The 15,218-nt window shown below is 44.4% G+C and overlaps 1 protein-coding gene across 5 annotated transcripts in view; it reads left to right on the forward strand.

Annotated features, from left to right (window-relative positions):
• UBE3C (ubiquitin protein ligase E3C) overlaps positions 1-15,218 on the forward strand; it is a 1,115,457-nt gene that overhangs the window by 326,518 nt on the left and 773,721 nt on the right. For all 5 annotated transcript variants that reach the window (XM_078663264.1, XM_078663263.1, XM_078663265.1 and 2 more), the window contains exon 10: positions 13,918-14,069. In XM_078663264.1, the coding sequence (XP_078519390.1) occupies positions 13,918-14,069 (152 nt within the window). The remainder of the gene's footprint in view (positions 1-13,917; positions 14,070-15,218) is intronic.

Below are 15,218 nucleotides of genomic sequence, written 5' to 3' on the forward strand. Positions count from 1 at the left end.
CCACATCCACCATCACATCCACCACCACCACCACCACATCTACCATCACCACCACATCCACCATCACCACCACATCCACCATCACCACCACATCCACCATCACCACCACATCCACCATCACCACCACATCTGTGGAAAAGTAAATTTTGCCATGTTCTGTGTCCCTACGCGTCCTCCATCATATGTTATGTGTGCATGATTAATATGCATATGTATTCCCCATGTTCGATTAAAGACGCAATTACAGTTGTGTCCATCTCTAGTATGTCAGTTTCCAGTTCTCGTGAATACTACGAATATCAGGCCTATTTAAAGCTACGTTGCCACGTTTCTCAGTGTGCATGTTATTCCATTGTAAAGTCCCCGTTTCTAGGCCTCAAAAGGGCCCGGACACCAGATTCAGCTCCTGTCTCCTGAAGCCTTCACTGAGGAGCGATACAGCCCCCACCTGTATCCTCGACCCTTCACTTACTTCCTGCCTCGCGGTGCCCGGCTCAGCCTGGCTCTGCCTCTGAGTCTGCCAAGAGTATGTTATGATTCCAGTTATCAGTTCAGTCCTCCTTCTCTGCATTCCTAAGCTACTGAACCGCATCAATAGTTTCCGTCATTGTCTAGCCTTTACGTCTCCATGTTGGAGAAATACTGTATTAATGGTCATTTAATATTCTTCATCACGCACTACATGTAGAATAATGCATGCTCCAGTCTTAGAGTCTGTTCGCCTTTACCCCGATAACTTTTGGATTCTATCAACATGTTCTCTAAACATCAGATACTAGATACTGCTTAGGTACATGTCGCCCTGACTCTCCAGACTCTCCAGACTTCAGTCTCTGCTCCTAGCACAGAGTTCGTAGCCCCCAGCTTCTCCTAGTAATACGTCATTGCCAGTTTGCGCGCACCATTAGGTCAGAGGTCCCGGCTCCTTAGGTAGCCCCCTCCATGTCTCCACCCCATTCATGACATATTCTGTTACGTTTGCATCACATGTCTATGTATACGCCTCTGTTACACCTACTTTCACCCTTATCTTTCGCGACTGCTATTGACCACACCCACTGCTCCGCCTATCGTATGTATTGTAATGCAACTGTTTTAGTATATATGATCGTGCACTGTTATTAAATGTTACGCCGATTCCGATCCTGCCCCCGGCAGCGCTGCCATCCTGTTCCCGTGCAGGTTGTCCTGTTCCTGTCCTTTATGCTGTAATAAACCTGCAAAACTCCTACTACCTCGAATCTTGACTCTTATTTATTGAGCTATCTGTTATTCATGTATCCATTCAAAAATAGAGGTATTATTTATTTATTTACCACATAATGGCGCCCGAATAGGGACTTGCCCTTTCCCCACGCGCCGGTGAAGCCACGCTGGCCCCCTGACCCTCTGCAGCCGTGACGGAACCATACCGTGCACGTGCAGATATTTCTACTTCAAGTATCCCTCAGGCCCACGGAGGAGACGGAGGTGGCGGTCCAGCATCCAGACGAGGCGGTGGAGGAACGCGGCGAGTCCCGACCAGAGCCCAAGCCGAGAGTCCAAGGTCCGAGGTATCCGGAGGCCCACCCGTAACAGAAGTTCGAAGTTCGTCCGTCCGGCGTCGAAGCAGTCCAGTCCAGTCTGAGGCCTTCCGTTCTTGCTGCCCGGTGAGTACCGTTGCTGGGGTAGTATCTAGACAGGGTCAATCTAATTGACTCTGGTCCGTGGGTTGGTGGTACACAGACCCACAAAACGAAGTGTCCACTTCGGTGGATGCGGGTCCTGACGTGTCTCTGTATGAGACCGGTAAGTTTCGTACTGTTTCAGCAGTGCATCTAGTTTCTGTTCTAGTCAGTTCTGTTCTCGAGAAAATTCATGTATTCTGTTTCCCGTATTCCAGGTAGTATTCTGTTCGAACTGTTATTCTGAATGTTATTCATGTATTTTAATGTCGTGGTATGAGTGTGAAGTAATTATAGTGTTTATTGTGTATTGTGTTGTGTCCAGATTATAGTTCAGTCATGCCGCTCTTTTCAAAACTGCGTCAGTTAAAAACCAGAAAAGGTCTGCTAGAAGCAGCAGTTCCTGTCCCGCCAAGGGACAGTCCAGGTCATTTCATGTATCAGAAGCATGGCATAAGCGCCATATTGTATCTAGATTTATGGGTAGAGTATACCAAACAGTTAGAGGAAAAGTATAGATGGCCCGTATCAGGTACGTGGGATGCCGAGTGCATCATGAGAGTAGAAGAAGCATTATGGAAAAAGAAAGCCAGACAGTCACAGAAAGATGCCATTGAGTTATGGCGCAAAGAATCTCATAAAAGAACCGAAAAAGAAATCAGAAAGTCAGAATTAAGTAGAGAATCCTTAGAACGAGCCCAAGAAAGGGAATTAATCGAGATAGGTGAACGAGTCAAAACCGAACAGACAGACAGACAGAGGAACGCCCTCATTAAGGGTATGTATCCTCTTCTTGCCGAGGGCTTGCCAAAAGCGACCCCGGAGGCATCCAGTAATTTCCCGCCACCATTAGTTCCGCTCAAGCTACGTCACAAACCGACCGCAGCTGATATTTTCATTTCGTCCTATTTGGACGACACAGTCCCAGAATATGCAAATCCTGTTCCTGCTCCGCCAGTCCCTGTAAATCAGGCACTTCCCGCTCCTCCAGACACCGGAGTACCTGTTACGGTACCCCCGGTCCAGCCCGCCATACAAGTCCAGCCTGCATTTCCATTTCCCACTCTGCCAGGACGAAGAGCATCAGTAGATGACTCTAGTTTAGGGGCCGCAGGGGGAGGTCCTCCAGGAACCCCGCCGCCACACAAGCGTTTAACGTTAGCCGAATTACATGCACAAGCGTCACAGCGTACGCCCAGGTATCAGTCTGTTGCAGAAATAAGAAAAGCCCTTACCGAATGTGGCTATGATCCAGTCCCAGGCGAGGATAATATGGTTTTATATTCATTACGCGTGAGAAAGGTGACCGAGTATCTAGTCACCCTACCAGATATGAAAGAAGATCTAGACAGAATATATCGTTTCATCCGTACAGGGAATGATCCAGAAAGTATTAGTGACGTCATGTGCCAAAGAAAAGTTGAAGTCCAGCTCATGATATTAAAGTTTCTGATTAATTGTCTAATAAGGGAACAAGATTATCCGACCAAAGATCGAGCCGAAATGAAAGTCCTGACAAGGTGGAGTGATAATATAGCCGAGGGTAAGCATAAGACCATCAGTAGTATAGAGAGTATGTACAAGAAGATTCGTAAAGAAATAATAAGGGTACACGAACAACGTAAAGAAGCACAAGTAAGCGAGAAAGAAAATGACTCTTCTACAGAAGAGGTAGAGGACGAGAATCCCGACAGAATAGCGTATGTAGGAAAATCTAGATTTCCAGATCGCCATTTGCGCCTAGAACACAAGTCAATTTTTCATCATCCAGCACCAGAACAAGGTTCTCTGGAACAAGTATTTCAAGCTACCGATCACATTCTGAAATCACGAATCGGTTATAGCGAGTTAAGTACTATGCATGAACAAGAACTAGTCCGATCAGCAGTCCGATGGATTACTGATTCTACCACTTTTCCAGACGAAATAGTGGCACAAATGTTTCTGAAAATGCCCCCAGCCGAGCAACGACTGGCGGGTATATATATGATCCAGCACCTCATCACATTGTATGAGGGTCAACATTCTGATCCAGGTCCGTTACACGATGTCCTGAACGAGTTACTCCAGTATAGATGGAAAGGTTTAGGTACCGATTTGATTAGTGTCATTCTGGAACAGCGCCACAAATATAGTATGTTTTTGAACCCGCATTTTGTTCATGTCTCACCCCCAGAAAGTAAACCCTTTTACATAGACAGACAGAATCCGTTACGAGAAGTACATCCAATTAAGACAGACGGTGGTGAAATGCAACGAGTGTTTGTTTACACCCCTATTACAAAGATGGAACTCTTAGAGATGAAAAAGTTAATTCCCTGTCATGATAAAGATCCAGCAGGGTTCCACCGAGAATTAAAAGACATGCTCCGTATGGGAGAATACACGTATCCAGATATCATTAAAATGTTAAAAGTCTTGTTGCCCGCAGGGGTATATGAGAAACTCAAAGAAAAAGAATGGGAGGTGGGAGAGAAAAAGATTGATTGGACAGTCCTAGAAGCTGAAGACAAGGCACGAGTACCAGGTACCGGTCTAGGAGATAAATGTAAAGAATTACCAGAATTATTAATACAAGTTTTGCCTAGGTTATTGACAACTAGAAAAGAAGACTGGGATGCAATCTCAGCCTGTAAACAGAAACAAGATGAAGATATTAGTGATTATTATTCCAGATTTGAGAAATGTTTTACCATAAACAGTGGCCTCAAGACAAGTAGCGAATCATACCCTCATCTTTTTGTTACTAAATTAGTCGAGAATTCAAGTCCAGAAATTAAAAACCGAGTTTTGAAAGTCGAAAGTACCTGGCAAGCTAATACCCCGTCCCAGATGTTACAGATGCTTCAATATCACCAGAATAGAATCAGAGAAGAGCAAGATCACGAAAGGAAACGTATGAAAGACACGAAAATGAAAGTACTAGTTGCACAATCCGTTCCTCAAGACAGTCAGAAAAGGGGACCAAATCAAGCCAGTCATCCTGCAGCTCCCGTTAAAGGAAACTGCAATTATTGTAAACAGCCAGGTCATTTTATAAACGAGTGTGCAGTTCTGAAACACAACATAGCTACTGGTAAGACTAAAGAAAGACCACGTCCGCCGAGACAAGAACAAGTTACACAGACTCCTCAGTCACAGAATGCACCACAGACAGTTCCAGCACCGCAGCCTATCGCTGCAACACAGCATGTTACACAGCAGATGTACCAGTATGCACAGTCAGAATATCCAGAGTATCAGCCATATTCATGAAACAGCCTAGAGAGGGAGGTAGGCTTGCCTCTCATCGAGATACCTGTAGATCAAGAAGGTCCCTATGTTCATAGTCAAGTACTAGGGAAAGATAGAAAGTTTTTGATTGATACAGGGGCAAGTAGGACCACTATAAGTCACGCCGAAGTTCCAGGGGCTCCGCTCTCAGGCTCAAGAAATGTTTCCCTTGGATTTTCAGGAAAGCCTATTGTAAATGAAATATCAAAGCCAGTTACTCTAGAAGTAGGTCCATTGTCCCGCACTACTGATCTGCTACTTACTAAGTCATGTCCAGAAAATCTATTAGGCATTAAGACACTGAAAGAGTTAGGTGCAGTTATATGCTGTTCCCCAGAGGGAATACGATTGTTCCTACGTGACTTCAAGGGTCACTATGTATTACGAGATTTTGATCCCAGATTGTCTAATGTTCCGCAGCATCTATGGGCGCAAGGTCCAACTGATGTTGGCTTTATGCAAATCACACCCCATCGTGTGACTCTCAAGCCAGGTGTAGTCCTGCCACGAATCAGACAGTACAGATTGCCACCTGAGGCTGTAGCAGCCTTATCCAAAATTATTGACGAGCTCATGGCTCAAGGAGTAGTTGTAGAAACTGACTCCAATGTATGCAATTCTCCGATCATTCCTGTTATGAAACGTACTGATCCGAATGCACCTCCAGTATATCGTTTAGTGATTGATCTCCGAGAGCTTAATAAATGTATTATTCCCCAGTACCCAGTTGTCCCAGATATCTCTTCCCTGTTGACAGCCATTGATTCTGAAGCCTCATTTTTTTCAGTCATAGACCTCAAGAACGCGTTTTTTAGTGTCCCCATTCATCCAGACAGCCAGTTCCTTTTCGGATTTTGTTTAAATGGAAGGAGCTATATGTTCACACGCGCTCCTCAAGGTTTCACAGAAAGTCCTAGTATTTACAGTCAAGCACTCAAGAGACAACTAGACAACATTCACATGCCAACTGACACTGCCCTGCTCCAGTATGTCGATGATCTCCTGATCACAGCCCGTTCTGAATGTGCTTGCGAGCGAGCATCCCTTACAGTCTTGTATTTCCTAGCCGAGATGGGACACAAGGTGTCCCCTTCGAAGCTTCAATTCTGTGTCCAGCAAGTGGTCTACTTAGGACACTTACTGTCCAAGAGGGGTAGGCAGTTGACACCAGACCGTATCCAGTTAATAGCGAGTCTTCCTCAGCCCAAGACCCAGAAGGAGGTACGTGCTTTTATCGGCCTCACTTCTTATTGCAGACAATGGATTCCTCAGTATGCATTTCTAGCCAAGCCACTGATACAGTTAACGACACAGGAGGCAGCCGTATCGACTGTCCTCCCTTGGACATCTGAACATACACTCAGTTTCAATGAGTTAAAGAAAGCCCTATGTCAAGCTCCAGTTCTAGCTACACCGAACTACAGTAAGTCTTTTACACTTTTCGTCACAGAACGTGAAGGTACAGCATTATCTGTTCTCACACAAGATCAAGCAGGACAATACAAGCCCTGTGCTTATTTTTCGAGCACATTAGATCCTGTAGCCCAGGCTCTGCCTGCGTGCCTCAAGTCAGTTGCAGCCACAGCACTAGCTATCAGACAGTGATTCCATAGTATTAGGACATTCCTTGACAGTACAAGTTCCACACTCCGTGGAAGTTCTTTTAAACCGAACACAAACTCAGCATTTGACAATTGCACGTTTAACAGGTTATGAATTGACACTGTTCCAGCCACACATAGAAATCAGACGCTGCAACGTTTTAAATCCTGCTACATTGTTACCATCAGTTACTTCGAATTCTGCCACACACGACTGTGTGGAAGTAGTTAACATCATGACAAAGCCAAGACAAGATCTGACAGATATTCCATTACCAGATCCCGACCTGACACTTTATGTGGATGGTTCATGCATGAGAACTAGTACAGGAGAACTAGTAGCCGCGTATGCAGTGACTACTGACACTGAAGTTATTGAAACACACCGCATTGACACCCTGTCTGCTCAAGCAGCGGAGCTAGTTGCTCTGACTCGAGCCTGCATACACGCCAAGAACCTGAAAGTTAATGTTTACACAGATTCACGTTACGCATTTGGAGTCGTACACGACTTCGGAGTGCTCTGGCAAGAGAGAGGTTTCATGACTTCTCATGGAACCAAGATTCAGCATGGTCTCCTTATTCAGGCTCTGTTAGATGCCATACACTTACCGACATCCATTGCTATCATGAAATGCAAAGCACATACGAAAGTTACTGACATTATTTCCCAGGGTAATGATCTAGCAGATCGAACAGCCAAGCTTACAGCTCAGACTCCAGACATTTCAGTTAATCCGACACAGACACATACTCCAGATCCGACTACATGTATGACAGTTAAGGACCCTACGCAAGATGTCATAGATATCCAGTTACATGCTACTCCCGATGAAATCAAGAAATGGTCTGAACAAGGAGGGGTACAGACAGATCAAGGATGGTTAACGAAGGGTAGAGCCACATGGTTTCTCCCCGACTCTATGGTTCAAGTCATTATCAATACCGCACATAGTCCAGCACATTTAGGAGAAAAAGCTATGTTAGACAGTATCCAGAATATTTGGTTCAACAAGCATTTACGAGCTGCAGCCAAGCAGAAAGTCCGCACTTGTATGATATGTTGCCAGTTCAATCCAGGTAAAAGTGTCCCGGTGGAACAAGGTGGATTCCAGCCTCCTGACCACCCTTTTGAAGTCCTCCAGATGGATTATATTCAGATGGAGCGATGTCGAGGTTTCAAGTATGTCCTTGTAGTTGTATGCGCTTTGTCCAGGTGGACAGAAGCATATCCAGTCCCAGATTACACAGCCGCGACCACTGCCAAGCAGTTGGTTCGTGAGTTCTTCCCCCGTTATGGACTCCCTAGGGTCGTATATTCTGACAACGGCCAGCCATTCTCATCTGAACTCATGAAGCATGTTTCCCTTTTGTTAGGGTACCAGTGGAAGTTCCATTGTGTACGCCATCCAGAAGCAGCCGGTCTCGTAGAGAGACATAATCAGACCCTGAAAATCCGCATTGCAAAAGTTTGTCAAGAGAAAGGTGTGGACTGGCTCATAGCTCTGCCAGTCGCCCTGTTCTATATGCGCATGGTCGCACATTCCAGATCAGGTCTGTCCCCGTATGAGGTCGTTTTCGGCCGCCCCCCTAACATGTGGGGTACTCCTAGACCCCGAAGTATTACCGATGTTTCAAGTAATATGCTGACAGATTACCTAGCTTCCTTGATGTCTGCCCTCAACTCTTGTCGTTCACAGGTCGCCGCCGCATTTCCAGACGATACCGAGGTGGCACCGCATGAAATCGTTCCCGGATCCATGGTCCTAGTGCGAAATTTCGATCGTTCAAGTCCGCTGGAGCCTCGCTGGAAGGAGCCCCGACAGGTCCTCCTGGCCACCCGTACAGCCGTGAAGTTGGAGGGACGCAAAGGCTGGGTGCATCTTTCTCATATCAAAAGGTTTTATGGATTGAAACCAATTTCAAAGAACATTTCCGAACATTTAAAGGACTGCCAAAGTACTATTCTTAAGGACTGTCCCGCAAAGAACACTGATACTGCACCCTCCCTGTTAGAGAAAACTCCGCAACAGGAGTATAAACTTAAGTTAAGGTCTAGTAAAATAAGTCAGCCAGTTTGATTGTCTAAGTCCTCCCCTAGGTGAAACGGTTAGACCGGTTTCTGACATGTATAAAATAGACCCCCATAGTGAGAGAGTTAGTCAAAACTCAATCCGATGTATCGTTTTTCTATGTTTCGTTTTATTTCTCAGCATTATGATTTCCTGCACCAGTTATGCGTTTTACTTGTATTTTCCAGTTTCTCATGTAAATAAGTCCTCTAATGCTACAGTAGAGCACACGTTTAGTGATCTGCCTCCTCATGAACTCTCTTACCGCCTCGCTATGCGTAACAATTCTTTTATCCGCATGTTACATTATTCACACCAGACCAGCAATGCCACTAATTGTTGGGTGTGTGGTCGACTCCCCCCTTTCCAGACCCCGAAGGGAGTTCTGCCACTCTTTCCTTATCCATTTTCACATAATGGTTCGTGTGGAGCATGGTCCACGTTAACGTCATCCTCAACAGATATGTTTTTTCTTAACAGTACATGTTTTCCAGACAAGCAAGGTCTTCCCCACAGAACAGGGTTAGATCTAGAAAACGAAGTTTACAATTTAGGAAATTATTCTTCGAATTTCATGGTCCTGAATGTTCAGTCTGATTCCACTCCAGACTTACCTGCTATTTCAGTACTACCAGTCAAAGGCGAATTATGTGTTAGAAATAATGGTTCCGTACATGTAGGACATAGCGATTGTAATACTATTGTCAAATATAGTGACAGTGGGAAATCTATTTTCAAAGCTTCACGTCATTCTTATTTTATTTGTGGTCAGACCGCATATGTTCGTCTGCCCCTCAATTGGGAGGGAACCTGTTACATTGCCTTCCTACTGCCACCTGTTTTCCTAGCTCCATCTGATTATCATAGAAACACACATCTAGTACACCTTAGACATAGAAGGGAGTCCCCCATTGTCGATTATACTGAAACTGCTCTAGAACAGTATACAGATTTCAATAGAGGTTTCTTCTTCTTTATAGGACCTATCCAGAATAGTAAGCTAATTCGTAGATTAACCAGAACCCTTGAAGCAGTAGTCAATGAGACTGCCTCTGCTCTAGGTAACTTAACTGAAGAGCAATCTGCTATGAGATTTGTCGTTTTACAGAATCGTCTCGTCCTTGACGTCATATTGGCCGATAGGGGCGGGGCCTGTAGAGTCATCGGATCTAGTTGCTGCATTTTCATTCCAAATAACGCGCCGTCTGTTTATTCAGCTATAACCAGACTCCATAAAATTGCCCATCTGTTACACCAAGATCCAGGCACCTGGACATGGTCCGGTTGGTTCTGGAATATAATTTCCGCTTGGGGATGGAAAGTCTTGTCCTTTCTAGGTATTGCAGTAGCGATCATATTCAGCTGCTGCCTCTGTATACAATGTGGCCCTGTGATTTGCGGCATTTGTGCTACCTCTTGTATTCCTAGTCCCAAGTCCCGTTCTAAAACCCGTTCCCTGAAAATTCGAGACGAGCAAATGATACTGTATGAAATGATAGATGGTATCATGAATATTGATGTTTCCTGATGGAAACGTAGTGACAAGGAGGGAATGTGGAAAAGTAAATTTTGCCATGTTCTGTGTCCCTACGCGTCCTCCATCATATGTTATGTGTGCATGATTAATATGCATATGTATTCCCCATGTTCGATTAAAGACGCAATTACAGTTGTGTCCATCTCTAGTATGTCAGTTTCCAGTTCTCGTGAATACTACGAATATCAGGCCTATTTAAAGCTACGTTGCCACGTTTCTCAGTGTGCACGTTATTCCATTGTAAAGTCCCCGTTTCTAGGCCTCAAAAGGGCCCGGACACCAGATTCAGCTCCTGTCTCCTGAAGCCTTCACTGAGGAGCGATACAGCCCCCACCTATATCCTCGACCCTTCACTTACTTCCTGCCTCGCGGTGCCCGGCTCAGCCTGGCTCTGCCTCTGAGTCTGCCAAGAGTATGTTATGATTCCAGTTATCAGTTCAGTCCTCCTTCTCTGCATTCCTAAGCTACTGAACCGCATCAATAGTTTCCATCATTGTCTAGCCTTTACGTCTCCATGTTGGAGAAATACTGTATTAATGGTCATTTAATATTCTTCATCGCGCACTACATGTAGAATAATGCATGCTCCAGTCTTAGAGTCTGTTCGCCTTTACCCCGATAACTTTTGGATTCTATCAACATGTTCTCTAAACATCAGATACTAGATACTGCTTAGGTACATGTCGCCCTGACTCTCCAGACTCTCCAGACTTCAGTCTCTGCTCCTAGCACAGAGTTCGTAGCCCCCAGCTTCTCCTAGTAATACGTCATTGCCAGTTTGCGCGCACCATTAGGTCAGAGGTCCCGGCTCCTTAGGTAGCCCCCTCCATGTCTCCACCCCATTCATGACATATTCTGTTACGTTTGCATCACATGTCTATGTATACGCCTCTGTTACACCTACTTTCACCCTTATCTTTCGCGACTGCTATTGACCACACCCACTGCTCCGCCTATCGTATGTATTGTAATGCAACTGTTTTAGTATATATGATCGTGCACTGTTATTAAATGTTACGCCGATTCCAATCCTGCCCCCGGCAGCGCTGCCATCCTGTTCCCGTGCAGGTTGTCCTGTTCCTGTCCTTTATGCTGTAATAAACCTGCAAAACTCCTACTACCTCGAATCTTGACTCTTATTTATTGAGCTATCTGTTATTCATTTATCCATTCAAAAATAGAGGTATTATTTATTTATTTACCACACATCCACCATCACCACCACATCCACCATCACCACCACATCCACCACAACATCCACCACATCCACCACCACCACCACCAACACATCCACCACCACCACATCCACCACCACATCCACCACCACATCCACCACCACATCCACCACCACATCCACCACCACATCCACCACCACATCCACCACCACATCCACCACCACATCCACCACCACATCCACCACCACACCCACCACCACACCCACCACCACATCCACCACCACCACATCCACCACCACCACATCCACCACCACCACATCCACCACCACATCCACCACCACCACATCCACCACCACCACATCCACCACCACCACATCCACCACCACCACATACACCACCACCACATCCACCACCACATCCACCACCACATCCACCACCACATCCACCACCACATCCACCACCACCACCACATTCACCATCACCACCACATTCACCATCACCACCACATTCACCATCACCACCACATTCACCATCACCACCACATTCACCACCACCACCACATCCACCACCACCACCACCACCACATCCACCACCACCACCACCACCACATCCACCACCACCACATCCACCACCACCACATCCACCACCACCACATCCACCAGATCCACCACCACCACATCTATGTGTGTGTGTGTGTGGCTCTGTGTGTGTGTCTGTGGCTCTCTGTCTGTGTGTGTGGGTGCAAATGCAACAGGTCTCGCATTTGCGAGAGATTAAGCTATTGCCATTGTATATGACAATACCATATATTTATTGCTTTAAAAAAGAAAAAATGAAAACAATAACACTTGCAATGCCAATAGCTCTAACTTTAACAAAGATGAGACCATTGCATTGTAAATGCTTGTTTCATTTTTGTTAGAAAAGTCTTTCCATTTTCACAACTTGCCATCTTTCGAGATTAAAGCGGTTTTCCAGACACCCACACTCTGAAAAAGTGTCCTTTTGAAAATAAACGTGTAGTTCAATATTTGCCTCCAAGGCACACCAAGAGGAAGCCTGCAAGTGCCAGTAGACCATAGAAGAGATGTCACAAAAATCTAATGAACCTTGAGTACGGGTTTCTTCTTGCAAAAGTCAATCACACCTTTTGAGGACCTCCACAGGGAGACATTAAAAAAGCGGATTCTAAGAGTGGAATATTGCTGTTCCTGATCAAGGTTGATGACTTCATTGAAGTCAGGTACACCTGCCACTTTTTCATTGTCAATGACTGGTTTAATGTTGAGAACCCATACTTTGTCTAAAAAACCTCTGCTACTGTGTCATTCAAGACCCCTTCACCAGGAGGCTTACCACGCTGAAGAGGAAAAGTACAAGATGAGATACTTGAAGTGAGGAGAATAAAAAAAAGTCATTGCTCATCTGTTAGAGATCACCCCCCCCCCACCCTAAGAACTGTAAGGGAGAGGTGTGGCGCCGCGGCCAGGGCGACTGACGCTGGAATCTGGGGACCACGGTTCGATCCCCGGCTCTGGCGGCAGGTTAGCCCAGCACCATGTGACTCTGGGCAATAGCTCGCTTAATCTTCCCGACGGCCTCCAGCGCCTAGAGACCCTTACGGGTGATTGTGCGCTTTACAAATGTGGACTTTACTTACTTTACTTTACACTGCAGTGTCATCGTTTTCTCAGGAGCTCACATACTGCTGTTTGTACACTTGATGGTGTGACACAATACAGATACTTGTAACCTTAGTTAACCATCAAGATATTCATCATTGCAGTCCTAAATTCTTCTTGACAGATACATCTGAATGGTGCCTTTATCCAGAGGTTCCATCAAAACGAACCAAGATAATTGCCACTGTAGAGCATGATGGGGCAGTAGTAATGCTGGCTTTCCTGAAGGAGAAATTTCATATTTCGAGCCTTATGAGTTTTTGTGACATCAATCTGGTTCTATTACCCTTGTTTCCTTTAGAGTATGATTTGTGAAAGATACTAGTTGTCACTTAATATTTTTATTACTGACCTTTGTAAGATTTACGTTTAATTGACTCCCTTCTCAGTGAAAAAGAAAGAAAATCTATCCAATTTATCCATTACAAGATAGATTTCATAAATATTTTTTATTTTTGTTTGCAAAGGTTCTATTTAGTGTTATGACTTCAGAGTTCTATGAAGGACAATTGTAATTATATGTATATTTACCCTACCTAACTTGTAATCTGAAACAAATTACAACGGAGGAAATTATACGTCTTGTTTCCACGGGAAAAGAAAAGGAGGATTTAACTGGTGAAAGCCTTTAAAGGATGAACTCGACAGTGGTTATTGTTTAAGGAAATCATTGTTTGATACTCTTAACGTTTTCTGTGCTGCTGTCAGTGCAGAGATGTCTGATGCATTCTAGGAATTTCCTTTCTCGGTCTCGTTCTACCATAAAATGTTTCTTTTTTGTAAATAGCCCACTTTTGTTGAATTTCACTCGACTGCCATCAACTAAAAAATTGGAAATGCTCTAGCATATTAAACTAAACACAGAAATTGCAGAACTCTTTATTAAGTGGCATCATTGCTTTTCTTTCTTTAGAAACTCTTTCAGAGGATGGTTTACTTGTGTATTTGAGGGTGCTGCAGACCTTTCTGTCACAGTTACCAGTTTCAGCATCTAATACAAACTCTCAAGAAGGAAGTGATTCTGAAGATGAAGAGGAAGCCATTGGCCGGATGTCAACTACAACAGTAAGAACAAAAAAGTTAATATAACTATTTTCTTTGCTGTTTCTATGTGCTGTAATAATACTCCAATATGTTAGTGTTGTGTGTTTTGAAATATGCTTCTGTTTATTTGTTTTTATTGTAACTGTTTGAATGTACACCTAAGTATGGTATGGATTATGTTTGTTCTGAAGCCTACTTCCAACAACCCTGATTCCTTTCCAGCTCTGTAACTTTCGGTCTTAGCATTTCAGTTTTTGTATTCAAGTGATTTGTTTTCCTCTTGTTTTTTTAAAGTCTATCTGGCTTGAACCTGACCAAGACAGTGCATTAGATGATAACATCTCATAATCACTTTCTCTACGTGTTCAGTTTGCTATGAAGAATTAGTAATGGCTTCATCTTTTATCCAAGCCACTTTTCTTAGAATGATTACCATCCTTCAATTGCTTTCCAGAACCTTTAGAATGTTGTGGCCTTTGTTGGGTCTCTGGAATGTCCATTTGTTTTTCATCTGGTTGTTTTCAGCACCAGCTGCAGATCTTGGTAGCATACCACTACTTAGCAAGTGGTAGGTATGGATTTCCCATCTTTGTTACATATGTACCAATTGTTTGTGACATTTTAAATATTGTAGGCTCATTAGTGATGAGTTGTAATGGACTGTTTCTTCTGTTGCAGATGGTCCTCTGAAGAGTAAGCTAATTATATAATCTTTTTCTTTCTAAACATATTCTGTTTCTGCTATTTTAACGATTGTTTCATATGGATCGCCCAACCAGTGACTCCAATGGCAATGTTTGTCTGCGGATACTGTAATCTTGCTAATGTTCATTTAAAATAGCTAGATATTTCTGCACTGTGACAATACTGTATTGCTCTGTTAAACAGTATAATCCTTACTTACTAAGGTGTTGTAACCTCTTCCAGACAGGGATATTGTCTACATGTAGCTGATAGAAACTACTAGCCGCAGATTCCTTAACATAGAATTATCCCCAGGCGTGAGACTGGATCCGGAATTTTTTTTGCCCAGCAGCCCTGCGAGCCGGGGGGGACGGCATCACGCGCCTCCGCCCAGGCGTCGTCCACGTACGTGACGTAAGCGAGGTCATATAAGTCCCACCCCGGCGAGCCTACGTCATTTTTTTTCCTTTTCCGCATGCAACTGGC

Source organism: Lissotriton helveticus, chromosome 10, assembly GCF_964261635.1.
Source record: "Lissotriton helveticus chromosome 10, aLisHel1.1, whole genome shotgun sequence".
Lineage (NCBI taxonomy): Eukaryota > Metazoa > Chordata > Amphibia > Caudata > Salamandridae > Lissotriton > Lissotriton helveticus.